This window comes from Pelobates fuscus, chromosome 3, assembly GCF_036172605.1.
Source record: "Pelobates fuscus isolate aPelFus1 chromosome 3, aPelFus1.pri, whole genome shotgun sequence".
Classification (NCBI taxonomy): Eukaryota; Metazoa; Chordata; class Amphibia; order Anura; family Pelobatidae; genus Pelobates; species Pelobates fuscus.
In genome coordinates this window covers 421528797-421548126 of record NC_086319.1, presented here as the reverse complement: position 1 = coordinate 421548126, position 19330 = coordinate 421528797, and the positions used below count along the sequence as shown (strand labels likewise).

The 19330-nt window shown below is 47.7% G+C and overlaps 1 protein-coding gene across 1 annotated transcript; it reads left to right on the top strand.

Annotated features, from left to right (window-relative positions):
* The first annotated feature begins 5984 nt into the window (after positions 1-5984).
* Positions 5985-15189, top strand: MEPCE (methylphosphate capping enzyme). The gene is made up of 4 exons (XM_063449787.1): positions 5985-7483; positions 7754-7972; positions 13902-14028; positions 14188-15189. The coding sequence occupies exons 1-4, from the start codon at positions 6239-6241 to the stop codon at positions 14820-14822; spliced, it is 2226 nt and encodes a 741-aa protein (XP_063305857.1). The 5' UTR covers positions 5985-6238; the 3' UTR covers positions 14823-15189.
* Positions 15190-19330: the final 4141 nt, after the last annotated feature.

Below are 19330 nucleotides of genomic sequence, written 5' to 3'. Positions count from 1 at the left end.
TGTCCAAAGGCTCCCAGTAGAGCACTAATTGGAGAGGAGGCGAGGAGCTCTCGAAAAGCAGTGGGAGCTAGGGGGAGCCCCCTTCCACAGAGCTGGAGACCCTAGCACTAACCCAGTCTGAAATGGATTGGAGGTTAGCCAGAACACGATGATTACTCAGGCTGGGTACCTCTGATCCGGACACTTTTTGACATTTTACACTCAGGAGCTGGCACTCTCCAGAGATGTATAACATGTCTATGTAACTTGTGGGCGACTATGTTTTTGGGCAGACTATTATATGGCGCACTGGTGTCAGGTTATTCCCTGTACGCTAAGGCGCCGGGTTGGAATACATTGTTTCTGTTGAGAACACCCTGTTGGGAATGCTGGTATTAATAAGTGTGAGTTGTGACAATAAATTGTGTCAGTTTTACCCCTTCATCAAGCCTCATCTGATATTTGGGGAACCACTATAATCACTTCTGCAATTCATACATGGTCACTAAACTTCAACAAATGAAGTCAGATGGCAAAATTTAGGCCACAATCAGGTGATCTGGAAACCTCCAACTCAGATATATGAACAGGCTGGATATTTTAGTGTCAGCTTAGCCAGAAATTGCTAAGCAGGAACTTCCGTTAGCTCCCTTAAACTAAGCCCTGCAGTTTGTAGTGGAAGCAGGGAGTGGCCTACCAGCGACCCCAGGTAAGAAGCCCAACTGTTCAAAAGCGGAGGTGGGAAGAGGGGCACACGTGGGAGATATCTGCTCCCTGCACTGGGGGCCACACATGGGAGATATCTGCTCCCAGCACTGGGGGGCCACACATGGGAGATATCTGCTCCCAGCACTGGGGGGCCACACATGGGAGATATCTGCTCCCTGCACTGGGGACCACACATGGGAGATATCTGCTCCCTGCTCTGGGGGCCACACATGGGAGATATCTGCTCCCTGCACTGGGGGCCACACATGGGAGATATCTGCTCCCTGCACGGGGGGGGGGGGGGCACACATGGGAGATATCTGCTCCCTGCACTGGGGGGGGGGGGGGGGGCACACATGGGAGTTATCTGCTCCCTGCACTGGGGGGGATGGGGGGCCACACATGGGAGATATCTGCTCCCTGCAGTGGGGGGGCCACACATGGGAGATATCTGCTCCCTGCAGTGGGGGGGCCACACATGGGAGATATCTGCTCCCTGCACTGGGGGGCCACACATGGGAGATATCTGCTCCCAGCACTGGGGGGGCCACACATGGGAGATATCTGCTCCCAGCACTGGGGGGCCACACATGGGAGATATCTGCTCCCAGCACTGGGGGGCCACACATGGGAGATATCTGCTCCCTGCACTGGGGGGGGGCACACATGGGAGATATCTGCTCCCTGCACTGGGGGGGGCCACACATGGGAGATATCTGCTCCCTGCACTGGGGGGCCACACATGGGAGATATCTGCTCCCTGCACTGGGGGGCCACACATGGGAGATATCTGCTCCCTGCACTGGGGGGCCACACATGGGAGATATCTGCTCCCAGCACTGGGGGGCCACACATGGGAGATATCTGCTCCCTGCACTGGGGGGCCACACATGGGAGATATCTGCTCCCTGCACTGGGGGGCCACACATGGGAGATATCTGCTCCCTGCACTGGGGGGCCACACATGGGAGATATCTGCTCCCTGCACTGGGGGGCCACACATGGGAGATATCTGCTCCCTGCACTGGGGGGCCACACATGGGAGATATCTGCTCCCTGCACTGGGGGGCCACACATGGGAGATATCTGCTCCCAGCACTGGGGGGCCACACATGGGAGATATCTGCTCCCAGCACTGGGGGGCCACACATGGGAGATATCTGCTCCCTGCACTGGGGGGCCACACATGGGAGATATCTGCTCCCAGCACTGGGGGGGCACACATGGGAGATATCTGCTCCCTGCACTGGGGGGCCACACATGGGAGATATCTGCTCCCAGCACTGGGGGGCCACACATGGGAGATATCTGCTCCCAGCACTGGGGGGGCACACATGGGAGATATCTGCTCCCTGCACTGGGGGGCCACACATGGGAGATATCTGCTCCCTGCACTGGGGGGCCACACATGGGAGATATCTGCTCCCAGCACTGGGGGGCCACACATGGGAGATATCTGCTCCCTGCACTGGGGGGCCACACATGGGAGATATCTGCTCCCTGCACTGGGGGGCCACACATGGGAGATATCTGCTCCCAGCACTGGGGGGCCACACATGGGAGATATCTGCTCCCTGCACTGGGGGGCCACACATGGGAGATATCTGCTCCCTGCACTGGGGGGCCACACATGGGAGATATCTGCTCCCTGCACTGGGGGGCCACACATGGGAGATATCTGCTCCCTGCACTGGGGGGCCACACATGGGAGATATCTGCTCCCTGCACTGGGGGGCCACACATGGGAGATATCTGCTCCCTGCACTGGGGGGCCACACATGGGAGATATCTGCTCCCTGCACTGGGGAGCCACACATGGGAGATATCTGCTCCCTGCACTGGGGGGCCACACATGGGAGATATCTGCTCCCTGCACTGGGGGGCCACACATGGGAGATATCTGCTCCCTGCACTGGGGGGCCACACATGGGAGATATCTGCTCCCTGCACTGGGGGGCCACACATGGGAGATATCTGCTCCCTGCACTGGGGGGCCACACATGGGAGATATCTGCTCCCTGCACTGGGGGGCCACACATGGGAGATATCTGCTCCCTGCACTGGGGGGCCACACATGGGAGATATCTGCTCCCTGCACTGGGGGGCCACACATGGGAGATATCTGCTCCCTGCACTGGGGAGCCACACATGGGAGATATCTGCTCCCTGCACTGGGGGGCCACACATGGGAGATATCTGCTCCCTGCACTGGGGGGCCACACATGGGAGATATCTGCTCCCAGCAGTGGGGGGGCCACACATGGGAGATATCTGCTCCCAGCACTGGGGGGCCACACATGGGAGATATCTGCTCCCAGCACTGGGGGGCCACACATGGGAGATATCTGCTCCCTGCACTGGGGGGGGCCACACATGGGAGATATCTGCTCCCTGCACTGGGGGGGGCCACACATGGGAGATATCTGCTCCCTGCACTGGGGGGCCACACATGGGAGATATCTGCTCCCTGCACTGGGGGGCCACACATGGGAGATATCTGCTCCCAGCACTGGGGGGCCACACATGGGAGATATCTGCTCCCTGCACTGGGGGGCCACACATGGGAGATATCTGCTCCCTGCACTGGGGGGCCACACATGGGAGATATCTGCTCCCTGCACTGGGGGGCCACACATGGGAGATATCTGCTCCCTGCACTGGGGGGCCACACATGGGAGATATCTGCTCCCTGCACTGGGGGGCCACACATGGGAGATATCTGCTCCCTGCACTGGGGGGCCACACATGGGAGATATCTGCTCCCTGCACTGGGGGGCCACACATGGGAGATATCTGCTCCCAGCACTGGGGGGCCACACATGGGAGATATCTGCTCCCAGCACTGGGGGGCCACACATGGGAGATATCTGCTCCCTGCACTGGGGGGCCACACATGGGAGATATCTGCTCCCAGCACTGGGGGGGCACACATGGGAGATATCTGCTCCCTGCACTGGGGGGCCACACATGGGAGATATCTGCTCCCAGCACTGGGGGGCCACACATGGGAGATATCTGCTCCCAGCACTGGGGGTGCACACATGGGAGATATCTGCTCCCTGCACTGGGGGGCCACACATGGGAGATATCTGCTCCCTGCACTGGGGGGCCACACATGGGAGATATCTGCTCCCAGCACTGGGGGGCCACACATGGGAGATATCTGCTCCCTGCACTGGGGGGCCACACATGGGAGATATCTGCTCCCTGCACTGGGGGGCCACACATGGGAGATATCTGCTCCCAGCACTGGGGGGCCACACATGGGAGATATCTGCTCCCTGCACTGGGGGGCCACACATGGGAGATATCTGCTCCCTGCACTGGGGGGCCACACATGGGAGATATCTGCTCCCTGCACTGGGGGGCCACACATGGGAGATATCTGCTCCCTGCACTGGGGGGCCACACATGGGAGATATCTGCTCCCTGCACTGGGGAGCCACACATGGGAGATATCTGCTCCCTGCACTGGGGGGCCACACATGGGAGATATCTGCTCCCTGCACTGGGGGGCCACACATGGGAGATATCTGCTCCCTGCACTGGGGGGCCACACATGGGAGATATCTGCTCCCTGCACTGGGGGGCCACACATGGGAGATATCTGCTCCCTGCACTGGGGGGCCACACATGGGAGATATCTGCTCCCAGCACTGGGGGGCCACACATGGGAGATATCTGCTCCCTGCACTGGGGGGCCACACATGGGAGATATCTGCTCCCTGCACTGGGGGGCCACACATGGGAGATATCTGCTCCCTGCACTGGGGGGCCACACATGGGAGATATCTGCTCCCTGCACTGGGGGGCCACACATGGGAGATATCTGCTCCCTGCACTGGTGGGGGGGTGGCAGACATGATTCGGGGAGGGGTGAGACATGCTCGGGGGGCCGATCCCACTACTCTCAGGGTTTGGAGACCCCGGGCTGGCAGGTGAGTGCGAGCTCTGCGGCCAAGGCCCTCCGTTGCCATGGAAGCGGACACCCACAGGGCTGCAGGCTGAGAGCACAGCCCCCGCCATGGCCGTATTATCAGTGCGGGGCCGAGGCCTCACTCTCCGCCGCCATTTTATCTCCCCTCACACAGGGACAGAGAAGGCAACGACGACACCACAACGTAAAGCGGGAGGGTGGGGCCTGGAAACTTCAACTCCCAGCAGCCTCCGGGGCGGGGGAAAGCCCCCCAGCACAGGCGGGATAGGATAGGTGTCCTGCTCCATGCCTGTCTCTGATTCCAGTTTGGATGGCGGTTTGATTCTCGCACTAAATAGATGGAACTAGCGCGGCCAGTAGCTCGGTACACGAGGCCACCCTGCTTTTCCGGCAATAGAATAAAGATGGCATTGCGCAAGGTTATCGCTTTCTCTGTGCAGGCGATATCCCTGGCCACCTATACAGCCCCCGGAGCCTGTGATTGGCCGGTCAGCGGGGAGTAGGCCCTCCTCTATGCACGTTCTGATTGGCCACAGTCAACCTTCCATTCCTACCACGTGATATGCTCTTGGCTGGTGTGTGGGCGTGGACTGGCGAACTGAAGGGACGCTAGCTGAGGGGTGGGCGGGGCCGCATGAGCCTATATAAAGGCGCGCGCTCATTTCTCTCACAGACAGACTCGCACTCTCTATGCTCGGTGCTGAGGTTCGCTCAGGGAGCGGGAGGGCAGGGCGGCGCATGCGCAGTGTGTGGAGGGGGCCGGGTTATGACGCGATAGGCAGGCGGGGCTTGGGTGAGGAGCGGTATATATAGGAGCACACCCCCGCCATTTCACTCAGTAGTGACTGACCGCGGGTGGGAGCTGGTCACTCGGAGTCCTCGCTCTGTCTCGCAGACTCCGCCCATTGTTCAGGCACTGCTGACAGACTTCCGAGACAGAGCTTGCCAGGGGCGTGGCTCTTATAAAGGGGAGGGGCCAGCCCAGTGAAGGACACGCCCACCCTCTGACACCAGGGGGCTCCCCATATTTCCTGATAGTGTGGGGTGACAGACCTGAGGGGTTCTGGGAAGTTTTAATTGGTTTGGGAGACACTTTACTGGGGTTTAGTGCTCTGTGCAGGTTTTGGGGGGACTCCAGTAATTTGGGGTTCTGTGCAGGTTTTGGGGGGACTCCAGTAATTTGGGGTGACTGTCCAGTAATTTGGGGGTCTGTGCAGGTTTTGGGGTGACTGTCCAGTAATTTGGGATTTTGGGGGGACTCCAGTAATTTGGGGTTCTCTGCAGGTTTTGGGGGTGACTGTCCAGTAATTTGGGGGTCTGTGCAGGTTTTGGAGGTGACTGCTCATGGTTTTAAGGTCCTTTGCAGTTTTGGGGTGACTCGCATTTTGGGGTGTTCACTTTCCGTCTCTCTTGCCCCAGTCCTGCCACCCATACTTGTTACATCACAAACCGTGTGACTGAACAGACTGGTGACCTTTCTACAAATCTGAAACCATTTCTGCTTTGCAAACTGTGTGAAGTTTAGTTTAATGCGAAGTCCGGGTAAACAGTCTGCCCTTCCCATCCCTGTTGGAATTACTGCAAGTGCACAACTAGTTTCAAATTGATGCACTCATGCAGGTTTTGGTAGAGATGTCGTCGTCCGAGCCAATGCAGCCTCCAGTGACTGTTGGCGGCAACACTGACGAAGTCACTTTTCTGGTTCCACTTGTTGCACCTCCCCCTAAACAAGATGGCCAGTCCAAAGCAACGAAAGAAGGATCTGAGCAGCAAACTCTGGCTCGCGCCCCCCGTAACGGGTTTCAGGGGAAAAGGCGAAACAGTTTTAACATTGGATTCAAGCATCCAGCTCCATTCAAGCGACGGAGAAGAGTGAACTCTGAATGTGAACCTGTCCTACCATCGAAATTTCTACTTGGTGGTAATATCTTTGATCCACTTAACCTTAACAGTCTACTGGACGAGGAGGTGAATCGTACCCTCAATGCAGAGACTCCCAAGTCCTCTCCTCTTCCATCCCGAAACAGAGATCCAGTTGAGATACTTATCCCTAAAGACATTACTGACCCACTGAGCCTCAATGCTGTCTCAGGTGATGTTGAGCTCTTGCTGTCACCACTTAAGAGTGGCAGGAAAAGACACCGACACCGTCACCATCCAACAAATGAGGCTACTATTAAGGTAACAACCGTGTTGGAGAAAGAGACCGAACCAATTCCTGAGGAGCTGCGGCCATATGAACTTAACACAACCATTAATTGCCGGGATGAAGTGGTACCACTGCCGTCCTTGGAAACCGAAGGAGCACCTCAACCATCTGCTGTGTCCGCTACTGCTGGCTCCCGGCATCGTAAACGAAGGAGGACGTCTAGCAAATCAGAAGGAAAACAAGGCAGCCCTGAGAGAATTAAAAGTGGAGTTACAGTAGCATCTAGGATACAGTGCATAAGACCTCAGTGTGCTCCAAAGATGAAAAATCGATTTCAGTACGGCAACTACTGCCGGTATTATGGATATCGTAATCCTAACTGGACTGAGGATGCACGTCTAAGGGCATTGCGGCCTGAATGGTTCCAGGGTAAAGCTGTTTTGGACATTGGATGTAATGTCGGACACTTGACACTGTGTGTAGCCAAGAACACGGGAGCCTCCCGTGTGGTGGGTTTGGACATTGATGGGGCCTTAGTACAAGCTGCAAGACATAATATAAGGCATTACCTCTCTGAGAGAGCTAAAAGTGGTTCAGTCTTTCCTTCTGCTCTTGTTACCACTAGAGGTCCCATTGCTGCCCCCAGTTATCTGCCGAAAGGAGAGGAAGAAAAGCAAAAGGACTTTCCACATAACGTCGTATTTGTGCAGGTCAGAAGCTAGTTCAACTTTTTATTTTTTTCTTTATTGCGTAACTGTTATTGCTTATGTTTTGATGTTTACCTCTGATCTGTCACCCCCATGTCTCCACTCCATGCTTTAGTTGTCTCTTTCTGTGTACTTTTTGCTCTGGTGTCTCTACTTCCTTCTTAAAAGTGATTTCCATTACCCCCATTGTTACTGTCATTTTACAAATCCCGGCCTATGTTTTGTTACTTTCTCTTGTCCTTCCTGGATGTTAATACATTTCTCCTCCTATAGGGTAACTATGTAGTGGAACAGGACGAGTTGGTGGAGGCTCAGAAAGCAGAGTTTGATGTAATCCTGTGCCTCAGTGTTACCAAATGGGTGCATCTGAACTGGGGTGATGATGGACTCAAAAGACTGTTTCGGAGAATGTACAATCACCTGAATCCTGGGGGAGTCTTGGTCATTGAGCCACAACCATGGTCATCTTACGGAAAGAGGAAGAGGCTTACAGTAAGTATTTCTTGGGATTGTTGAATATCTCCTGCTGTGGAGAAAGCTGCCCTTTGAACTCTTTGGCTTTTTTCTGACATTCAAGGGTTGAGGTCACTTGTTCAACATTTGGAGTGTAGGATGGATATATGGCTTCCTTCTGTCTTAAAATGTAAAGACCAAATGTTTGTAACCCTGTTCTAGGTTACCCTAAAAAGTTGGCCAAATCTTTATCACAATCTTACATCTTCACTTAACGTGGAATTGGCATTGACCCTGCTGTCTTATGTCATGGCTTCCTGTAAGAAATTGACAAAGTGATCGCACCAGAGTGGATTTGATGTGAATTGCATTTTTAGATCTTTGCTTTAAGTCTAAATGTTCTATGCACATTTACAGTGGTTATTAGATAGGACGTAATCATTGTCACTTTGTTTTTATCATAACGGAATTTTAGAAACTTTACTGAAATTCTAGCTCAATCAAGTTATTCATTGGACTAATAGGGATCTTCCTTAACTTGGATACAATTCTATATCAGATTATAGCACAATGTCTAGTTTATGCCATAATCCAAGCACCATAACTACTATAGCATGCTGTAGTGTTTGTGGTACCATTAGTGTCGTATTTTCCCCACTCATGTAAGTCTGCTATTAGTTTAACCTCTTCCGGACGGAGTCAGTAGTACACGTTGTGATCAAAACGTAAACAAAACCTGGAATTTGCGCTATGTCTATCCAACTGTAATTCACACTTATTATATATAATTTTGTTCAGAAAAAAACAGGGCTTTAATTCCTCATGAACTATTCATATTTGAAACATAATTTATTATGAATAAAATAAAAAACTGAAATTAAGATTTAAATTTTTTTTTTAGTTCCGCCTGACATTTTAGCTGTAAATGTCATGATACTGTTTGCTTTTACTGCAATGAAATGCATATATTTGTATTCAGCAATGTCTCACGCATAAAACAGTACCCCCCATTAACAGATTTCATGGTGTTTTGTTACAGGGTCAAATTGCACATTCCATTTTTCATTTTTTTTCACATTAAAATTTGCCAGATTAGTAATGTTACCTTTGAGACCTTTTGGTAGCCCAGGAATAAGAATTACCCCCATTTATGGAATAACACTCGCAAAGGTACACAACCCAAGGTATTGCAAGTGGGGTATGTCCAGTCTTTTTTTAGTAGCCACTTAGTCACAAACACTGGGCCAAAACTAGCGTTCATATTTGTTTTTGTGTGGGAAAAAGCAAAACACAAACATTTGGCCAGTGTTTGTGGCCAAGTGGCTACTAAAAATCACTGGACATACCCGATTTGCAATACCTTGGGTTGTCTACTATTGCAAATGGTATGCCATCATGGGGGGTAATTCTCATTCCTGGGCTACCATACGCTCTCAAAGGCAACGTAACCATCCTGGCGAATTTCAGTGTGGAAAAAACTGAAATGCAAGCCTTATATTTGACTCTGTAACTTTCCAAAACGCCATAAAACCTGTACATAGGGGGTACTGTTATACTTGGGAGACTTCACTGAACACAAATATTAGTGTTTCAAAACAGTAAAACATTACAACAATAATATCGTCCATAAAAGTGCCGTTTGTCTGTGAAAAATGCAAAGAACTTCAGTTTTAATGAAAATATCATCGTTGTAATACAATTTATCATTTTGAAGCCCTAATATTTGTTCAGCAAAGTCTCCTGAGTAAAACAGTACCCCCCATGTACAGATTTTATGGTGTCTTGGAGAGTTACATGGTTAAATATAGTACTAGCAAATTTAATTCTCTGCACTTTCTGCCTGGGTTGTCAGGCAGGTCCTGCAAATTTTTTTTATCTCCCATGTGCGGTCCATGGGGGGGGGGGGGGTGTAGCAGGGCACCAAGATTTGGATGAAGGTCCGACTGAGCTTTGGCTGGGAGAGCAGCCGCCTCTCCCCTCCACAATGCTTGCTAGGCCTCACTCCAGCTCGTTGAGGGCTTAGTCTGGACGGCTTCTGTTGACCGTTCAAAGCCAGTCACCTTTCACCTGACGTTCAAGCTTCGCACGCTGTCTCAGAGAGAGTACCGGGAATACGGGTAAGTGGTTTAGTTTCACTGATTTGCCCGGAGCTCTCTGAAAATGCGTCCAGCCGCATCACAGTCAGGCCCCGGCCCCCAGGTCCGGCAAATTTTAATGAATAAAATCACATAATTATGCTAAGAGTACTAAAATATACACGTTGAATTTTAATATATACATATATATGTATTTAAATTCTTCCTGTATACTATTGTAATCGTGTGTGTGTGTGTGTGTGTGTGTGTGTGTGTGTGTATAATTTTTATTAATTTTTTTGCGGTTTTGTATTTTATATAAATGTCATTCTAAGTCTATTTTGAGATATATATATATATATATATATTCTCAAAATAGTTAGAATGAAATTGCATATGTTTATATAATATAAATGTTTTTTTGAAAAATATTTTATTTGTATTCTTGTAATTATACGTATATATAAAATATATGTAATATATAACTTCATTCGAAGTGTATTTTAATACAAATATATGTACTTATATGAATATTAAAATACACTGTGTGTGTATTAAGGGGTTAACAAATGAAATTGTGGAGGGAGCCAGGGGGCTCCTGGCACCATAAAAACTACAATTGCACCATTTCTATTTAAGTGCACCCAGTACATATATAGCATTCTTTTACAAGGAAATCATGGCTTACGGTTACATTGTGTATACATCACACAATATTAAATAGAAATAAAATATTACATGATAACAGAAGAAACTTAAAAAGAAAAATCCCCTCAGTTTTGTAATTTGTTAAAGGATAATATAGGCACAAAACTGGGGGGGGGGGGGGGGTTCTTCTTTTATCATGCCCCTGCAGTCTCACTGCTCAATTCTCTGCCATTTAGGAGTTAAATTGCTGTTTATACAGCTTCATCTACACCTCCCTGCATGTGACTTACACAGCCTTCCTAAACACTTCCTGTCAAGAGAGATCTAATGCTCACACTTCCTTTATTACATAATCTATTTAATTTAGAGGGAATCTTCTGTATTAAGATACTGCTAGACACTGCAGGACCCTTGTGTGTGATTAAAGTTTAATTTACAGAGCAGGAGTTAACATCCAATTGAAAATGAAACCGTTTTTGCAGGCTGAGAGTCACTGCCAGGAGAGGTTTGCCTAGGGCTGCATAAACCGAAACAAAAGTGACTTAACTCCTAAATGGCAGATAATTGGGCAGTGAGACTGCAGAGGCATGACCTATACACCAAAACTGCTTCATTAAAGGGACCCTATTGTCACCAGAACTACAGCTTAATCTAGTTGCCCTGGTGAGTGTAGTATGTGTCTAAAGGCTTTTTAATGTAAACACTGCCTTTTCAGAGACAGGGCTTTATTTACATTAGAGCCTAGGGACACTTGGTCACCGTCATTCAGACTTCCACTAGAGGTATTTCCTGGGTCAGTGCTGCACATTGTGCAGCACTGGCATTCAGCGTCTCCACGCTATGCATGGAGGCACTGAATACTCCCTATCGAGATGCATTGACTTGGCGCAGCGTTTTGCCAAACATGCACACTAGCTTTTTAGTGCTTTTCTATGGGAAAGTATTGGACTGGCTGAGATTGCAGCGGTTGCTGGAATAAAGATGAGGTTGTGTTTTTTTTGTTTTTTTTTTAATTCTTTATAATGGTACTAGGGACCTAAATAGTGCAGTATAGTGTCCAAAATACATTTTGTTCCTTTAACCTAAAGTGGTTTTGATGCCTATAGTGTCTTTTTAATACTTTCTACCCAACTAGTGCGACTAAAGGAAAACGAACTTTAGTTATGTCTGACGTTAAAGGGACACTCTATTCACCCAGACCACTTCAGCTCCCATCACGCTTAACCCTGAGCATGTAATTATTGCAGTTTACAGCCAATAGAGGGACTTCTGGGTTCTTAGACGACTTTTGGTCGCCTAAACAACGCTGGACGCCCTCACGCTGTGCATGAGGGTTTCCAGCGTTGCCGGAATCCCCGTAGGAAAGCATTGCTTTCTCTTTAATTTACTTTTTTGGGTTATAAAAAAAATATGGCAAAGAGTGAATTATGGATTTAAAGCTAAAGAACCTCTGAGCACAAACTCTCCACACTGCGATTTATAGGTCCCGTGTGCAGTGCTCGCCTGGAGCGCTGCCTACAGTTTCTTTCAGTCTGTGGCCCCAGCTGAGAGGACATCCTCCGGAATCCGTGGACACCTGCAGCTCCCTTGTACTAGCAGGGATTTCACAGTGCTGGAACTTTTAACACACTGATGTGGTCCTAAAGTGGTTATATTTCCTTTATTCAAGCGCTGGGACCATCTCCTCACTGCATGATTTGTGTCCAATCAGATGAAATAGTGGGGACACTCTGGTCATAGGTGGCATTGTGTTAAGGAGTACGGGGGCTTACCCAAGAAACATACTTTATCTCCTTACACCGGGTGTCCGTTTGACAGCCATTCGAAATATGTAAGAAATAGAAGTAAACCGCACTCTTCTCGCTTATCAATTCAGCCATGCTGTTCTCTGGTGCATTCACTCGGATTTATTCACTAAATGCCAAGCTGAAATGTTAATGTCGGCATAAACATCTGGTTGTCCAGCTCTGCTATAGTTGCAGCTTGGTGGGTAAGGCCTAAATGTCGCCATTTGGATTTCAATTCACTACAGTTCTTTTAGTAAATAAACCCCCTAAAGAGTTCCCTGTTCTTGGCACCGGAACTCAAATCTCCAATAGAGCGATTCACCCACCTAATGGTCGACAGTGTTACTTCCCCCGATCATGTATTAATATAGTGCAGTAGAAGGCAGTGACCAATACGGAGGGTCCACTGTCTGGGATTTTCTAAAGCCCAGCGTTCACCAATATGTGCAGTGCCGCGTTTCCCTATCCTTCCTTGCTGCCTCCCTAATAGTGTATACCGTGTGGGAATATTTGATGGAAATATTTTGCTCTTGAGGACCTGTAGTGTCACCTTTTAATACCGTTGGGTGCATTTACTAAACAGTGAATTGAAAAAATATGAAATTTGATTGGGAAACTTGGTTGTAGTTGTGTAAGTTTGAGGATTTTTGCAATTAAACATTTTTGCATAGTTTGCGTCGAGTCCCTTTAACTTTCATTACATATAATTAAACATTTTTATATTTTTTTGATAGAAGTGAAAATCTAATGACGGTTGTCACATTTGTTAACCCTGAATTTTTGGCTGAAAGTGCGAGGTTTCTGTGCGATGTTAACTCCATTAAGGATGGTGGGCATCCCTGCTGTCCTTAATACTTACCAGGTCCCCTGCTGGGTTGTGTTCAGCGACATCACACGAGTATACCAGTACACCCCCATGTTCATGTGTTATGGTGTCCAGCAATGAGAATTACCCGATGATGGCATACCATTTGAAAAATTACACAACCCAGCGTATTCAAAATTGGGGATGTCCAGTCTTTTTTTAGTAGCCGCTTAGTCACAAACACTGGCCAAAGTTAGTGTTCATAAGTGGCTACTAAAAAAACACTAGATACACCCTATTTGCAATATCTCGGGTTGTCTAATTTTGCAAATGTTATGCAATAATGGGGGTAATTTCTAGTTTGTAATATTACAAAAACCTCCAACTCCAAGACAAAATGGATGGGTAATATGACGATTTGAGCCTATATAAAATGCATCTTTCTTCTCAGAACGTTATCGCCATTTTTAAAATCCTGTTTCTGGTGATTTTTCTATCTATTTTTGGTGCCCTCAGTATGTTTAATTTTACTTAGTATTTCAGTTTATCCAAACACAATAGATGTGTCACTGCCAGAAGACATGCGGACAGTCTGCTGCGATAAACCTGCCTTTGGTAAAGATCTGTAATGGTGATTCTCACGTGTCTTTCAGGAAACAATCTTCAGAAACTTCAGTAAGATTTCCTTCAAACCTCATCAGTTCACGTCATACCTGCTATCTTCTAAGGTTGGATTCTCCAGTTACGAGCTCATTGATACACCACACACCCAAGCTAAAGGTAATTCAATCTGTCCTTTACCCATCCCACATATCCCAGGTATCCTCTTGTCCAATCTTAGGCTGCTCCATACAGTGTAGTATTCTCTTCCATTCTCAGGCACAGGATACAGATTACATGGTGGCTGTCAATCCCTTTAATTTATTTATTTCTCAGCAGGTTTTCAGCGACCAATCTATGCGTTTTACAAAAACACATACACCATGCAGGAGACACCCAGGAGAACCACTCAAGGAGAGCCGCCTACCTTGCACCACTCCACAGCTATGCTTCAGGAGGTGCCTACAACAGCAACTCAGGAAGAGACGCCTAACATGGTGCAGGAGCAGCCCACCACCACCATGCTTCAAAAGCCTCCTGCAACAGCTACACAGGAGGAGACACCTGCCACCACCATGCTTCAAAAGCCTCCTGCAACAGCAACACAGGAGGAGACGCCTCCTACCACCATGCTTCAAAAGCCTCCTCCAACAGCAATGCAGGAGGGGACGTCTACCATGGTGCAGAAGCAGCCTGCCACCATCATGCTTCAGGAGCCGCCTGCAACAGCTATGTCGGAGGAGACATCTGCCATGGACATACTTCAGGAGCCTGCTGCAACAGCCACGCCAGAGGAGCCGCCTGCTACCACCATGCATCAGGAGCCGCCAGCAACAGCCACGTTGGAAAAAACATCTGCTATGGACATGGTGCAGGAACCACCAGCAGCAGCCATGCTGAAGGAGCCACTTGCCACAGCGACACCGGAGGAGACCACCATGACTCCCAGCACAGACCCTATACAGGATGTCTAACTTGTCTACTCTTGTTTATATATACTTTATTTTTTTTTTTTGGCTTTACCCCTGGCAAATACCCCACTTCCCCATATACATATATATTTTTTTTTTCTTGTGTAAAATTCTTTATTTTTTAAGACAAACCACATTTTCTTGGGGTTTAAAGAGTTCAGCCTGTTTCTGGAATCTTTGCAAAATATAATGTTATTTGACTGGTGTCATCCATTTACTTAACCGTTTGATTCTGAACTGACACTTGTCCTCCGTGAATGGAGGTGGCACGCTTCATCATACAACGGCCATTGATAAGAGCTGTGATAATTTGCAAATAATAAATGATCCTGCTCTGTTTAACCCTCAGACGGAGGTCACCTGAAACGTTTCCTGTTTGTACAAAGTCATTTTTGGGAAATCGTCCTGGTTACTTGGCTCCATTTTGCTGTAACAGGAATCTGTCCTGGGCACATGTTGCCTCTTGTCCAAGGTGTAAAATATGAAGTTATTTATTTCCTGGGGTTAAACAATCCTCCTACCTTAACTATAGCAGAACTCGTGCTTTCTTATTCAATATATTTCTAGTTCCCTGTGTCTGGCGTATTGGGAAATGATTGTCAGCCTGTTCCTGAACCTCTTAAACCCTGTCCTTGCCAGACTGTGAAAGTGCATTGAACACTGCTCTGGGAGGAAGGGTTACAGATGGGATCTAATGGCAGCTTCCAGAGTCTGTAAAGGAACATCATAATCCCCAAAACAACTTTAGATTACTGTAGTGGTTTTGTTGTATAGATCATTCCTCTACATTCTCACTGCTCGATTATCTGCTATTTAGGAGTTAAATAACTTTGTTGATGTAGCATAGCCTCACTTCCCTGCATGTAGAATTTCTTATCTCCTGCACTCTTAACAGCTTGCTAGACCCTGCAGGCGCCTCCTGTGTGTGACTAAACTTCATTTTACAGAGCAAGAGAAACTTTTAAAGTAAATTTATATCTGATTTGGAAAATTAAACTTTTATTTTTTTATTTTTTTATCATGCAGGCTGTGTAGGTTACAGCCAGGGGTGGTGTGGCAAGGGCTGTATAAACAAAGCGATTTAACTCCTAAATGGCAGAGAATTGGGCAGTGAGTCTGCAGGGGCATGATCTATACACCATAACTGCTTCATTAAGCTAAAGTTGTTTTGGTGACTATAGTGTCCCTTTTAAATACCTTGGTTATGGTAAAATCTGTCCGAGCCACGTAGGGACTCAGGGTAGGTACACATATTGTGCTTACTTGGTGTCTGCGACAAGTTTCTGGGGACTGCTGAGCTCCACAATCTGTTCTTAATTAGGAGTATGTACTCTGTAAAGGCATGATGTGGACAGGACAAGGATAAACTCAGTCTGGATCTATATGGAATATAATTCTGTAACCATGAATCAAAGGAACGTAACATATTCAAATGGAAATCTGGTCCCCACCATGGACTGTAGGATCTAAACCCGCACAACAGTCACCAAGGGCTTCTGTTTAAAACAGATATTTAAATAAAAAAATCACCATTTTGTATATTTGGTGTAAATATCACATTTTATGTAAGAAACAATTAATAGTTAAATATAAATGTGTATAGGAGCATAAATGGTGGTATATTGAAAGGACTGACCTCTACCCTGCTCAGTAAGTATTACTCTGACAGTATGAGCCCAGATACACCTTCCCCATTAAATATACTCCGCTCTCCTGTGTACATTGATATTTAGCTATTGCTACATTTGTGAAAATACACGATTTGGTGATATTTGTTTCTATTTTTGTTAATAAAATATTGGGTTGTGTATTTTTTTAGTGCATTGCCCCTTTATGGTATATTAATGGTTTTGTGTATAAAGAATATACATGGTCGGCTGTGTGCTGCGTTAATGCCGATATATAGAGAATGTGAGAAAGGCCTTTGGAAAGTGTAGAGAATTGTGTGTGGGTTCTGTTTCTTAAACATAAGGCAAGCCGCTAAGAAATAGACTGGAAATGAAATGTTCAAACGCTAGAACGGGACAGTGAAAAGAGAGAACTCCCATAAGTACTGCGGGGGCTCTCATTGCTGGGGATACATTATTCTGAGTGGAGTGAGTTTAAAGATGGAACTGACACCTTCCAGGTTTTTTTTTCTTAATGCTTATTTACAAACTATATTTAAAAACGTTAGTGGTGTGAAAATAAAATTTATAGTAGAAATCCACCCCTCTTTATTCTATAAATGGGTGCCTCTAACTCCTTGTCAATCATTGTTATAAGCTCCGCCCTTTACACCTGGCAGTCAGTATATAGAGAGCCGCCTCCATCTTAGCTCCCTGTCAATCATTGTTATAAGCTCCGCCCTTTACACCTGGCAGTATAGAGAGAACCACCTCCATCTTAGCTCCCTGTCAATCATTGTTATAAGGTCCGCCCTTTACACCTGGCTAGCTCCCTGTCAATCATTGTTATAAGCTCCACCCTTTACACCTGGCAGTCAGTATAGAGAGAGCCACCTCCATCTTAGCTCCCTGTCAGTCATTGTTATAAGCTCTGCCCTTTACACCTGTCAGTCAGTATAGAGAGAGCCACCTCCATCTTGGCTCCCTGTCAGTCATTGTTATAAGCTCCGCCCATTACGCCTGGCAGTCAGTATAGAGAGAGCCACCTCCATCTTAGCTTCCTGTCAATCATTGTTATAAGCTCCGCCCTTTACACCTGGCAGTCAGTATAGAGAGAGCCACCTCCATCTTAACTCCCTGTCAATCATTGTTATAAGGTCCGCCCTTTACACCTGTCAGTATAGAGAGAGCCACCTCCATCTTAGCTCCCTGTCAATCATTGTTATAAGCTCCACCCTTTACACCTGGCTAGCTCCCTGTCAATCATTGTTATAAGCTCCACCCTTTACACCTGGCAGTCAGTATAGAGAGAGCCACCTCCATCTTAGCTCCCTGTCAGTCATTGTTATAAGCTCTGCCCTTTACACCTGTCAGTCAGTATAGAGAGAGCCACCTCCATCTTGGCTCCCTGTCAGTCATTGTTATAAGCTCCGCCCATTACACCTGGCAGTCAGTATAGAGAGAGCCACCTCCATCTTAGCTTCCTGTCAATCATTGTTATAAGCTCCGCCCTTTACACCTGGCAGTCAGTATAGAGAGAGCCACCTCCATCTTAGCTCCCTGTCAATCATTGTTATAAGCTCCACCCTTTACACCTGGCTAGCTCCCTGTCAATCATTGTTATAAGCTCCACCCTTTACACCTGGCAGTCAGTATAGAGAGAGCCACCTCCATCTTAGCTCCCTGTCAGTCATTGTTATAAGCTCTGCCCTTTACACCTGGCAGTCAGTATAGAGAGAGCCACCTCCATCTTAGCTCCCTGTCAGCCAATGTTATAAGCTCCACCCTTTACACCTGGCAATGAGTATAGAGAGCCACCTCCATCTCAGCTCCCTGTCAATCATTGTTATAAGCTCTGCCCTTTACACCTGGCAGTCAGTATAGAGAGAGCCGCCTCCATCTTAACTCCCTGTCAATCATTGTTATAAGCTCCGCCCTTTACACCTGGCAGTCAGTATAAAGAGAGCCACCTCCATCTTAGCTTCCTGTCAATCATTGTTATAAGCTCCGCCCTTTACACCTGGCAGTCAGTATAGAGAGAGCCACATCCATCTTAGCTCCCTGTCAATCATTGTTATAAGCTCCGCCCATTACACCTGGCAGTCAGCATAGAGAGAGCCACCTCCATCTTAGCTCCCTGTCAATCATTGTCATAAGCTCCGCCCTTTACACCTTGCAGTCAGTATAGACAGAGCCACCTCCATCTTAGCTCCCTGTCAATCATTGTTATAAGCTCCGCCCTTTACACCTGGCAGTCAGTATAGAGAGAGCCACCTCCATCTTAGCTCCCTGTCAATCATTGGTATAAGCTCCGCCCTTTACACCTGGCAATGAGTATAGAGAGAGACACCTCCATCTTAGCTCCCTGTCAATCATTGTTATAAGCTCCGCCCTTTACACCTGGCAGTCAGTATAGAGAGAGTCACCTCTATCTTAGCTCCCTGTCAATCATTGTTATAAGCTCTGCCCTTTACACCTGGCAGTCAGTATAGAGAGAGCCGCCTCCATCTTAGCTCCCTGTCAATCATTGTTATAAGCTCCGCCCTTTACACCTGGCAGTCAGTATAGAGAGAGCCGCCTCCATCTTAGCTCCCTGTCAATCATTGTTATAAGCTCCGCCCTTTACACCTGGCAGTCAGTATAGAGATAGCCGCCTCCATCTTAGCTCCCTGTCAATCATTGTTATAAGCTCTGCCCTTTACACCTGGCAGTCAGTATAGAGAGAGTCACCTCTATCTTAGCTCCCTGTCAGTCATTGTTATAAGCTCCGCCCTTTACACCTGGCAGTCAGTATAGAGAGAGCCGCCTCCATCTTAGCTCCCTGTCAATCATTGTTATAAGCTCCGCCCTTTACACCTGGCAGTCAGTATAGAGAGAGCCGCCTCCATCTTAGCTCCCTGTCAA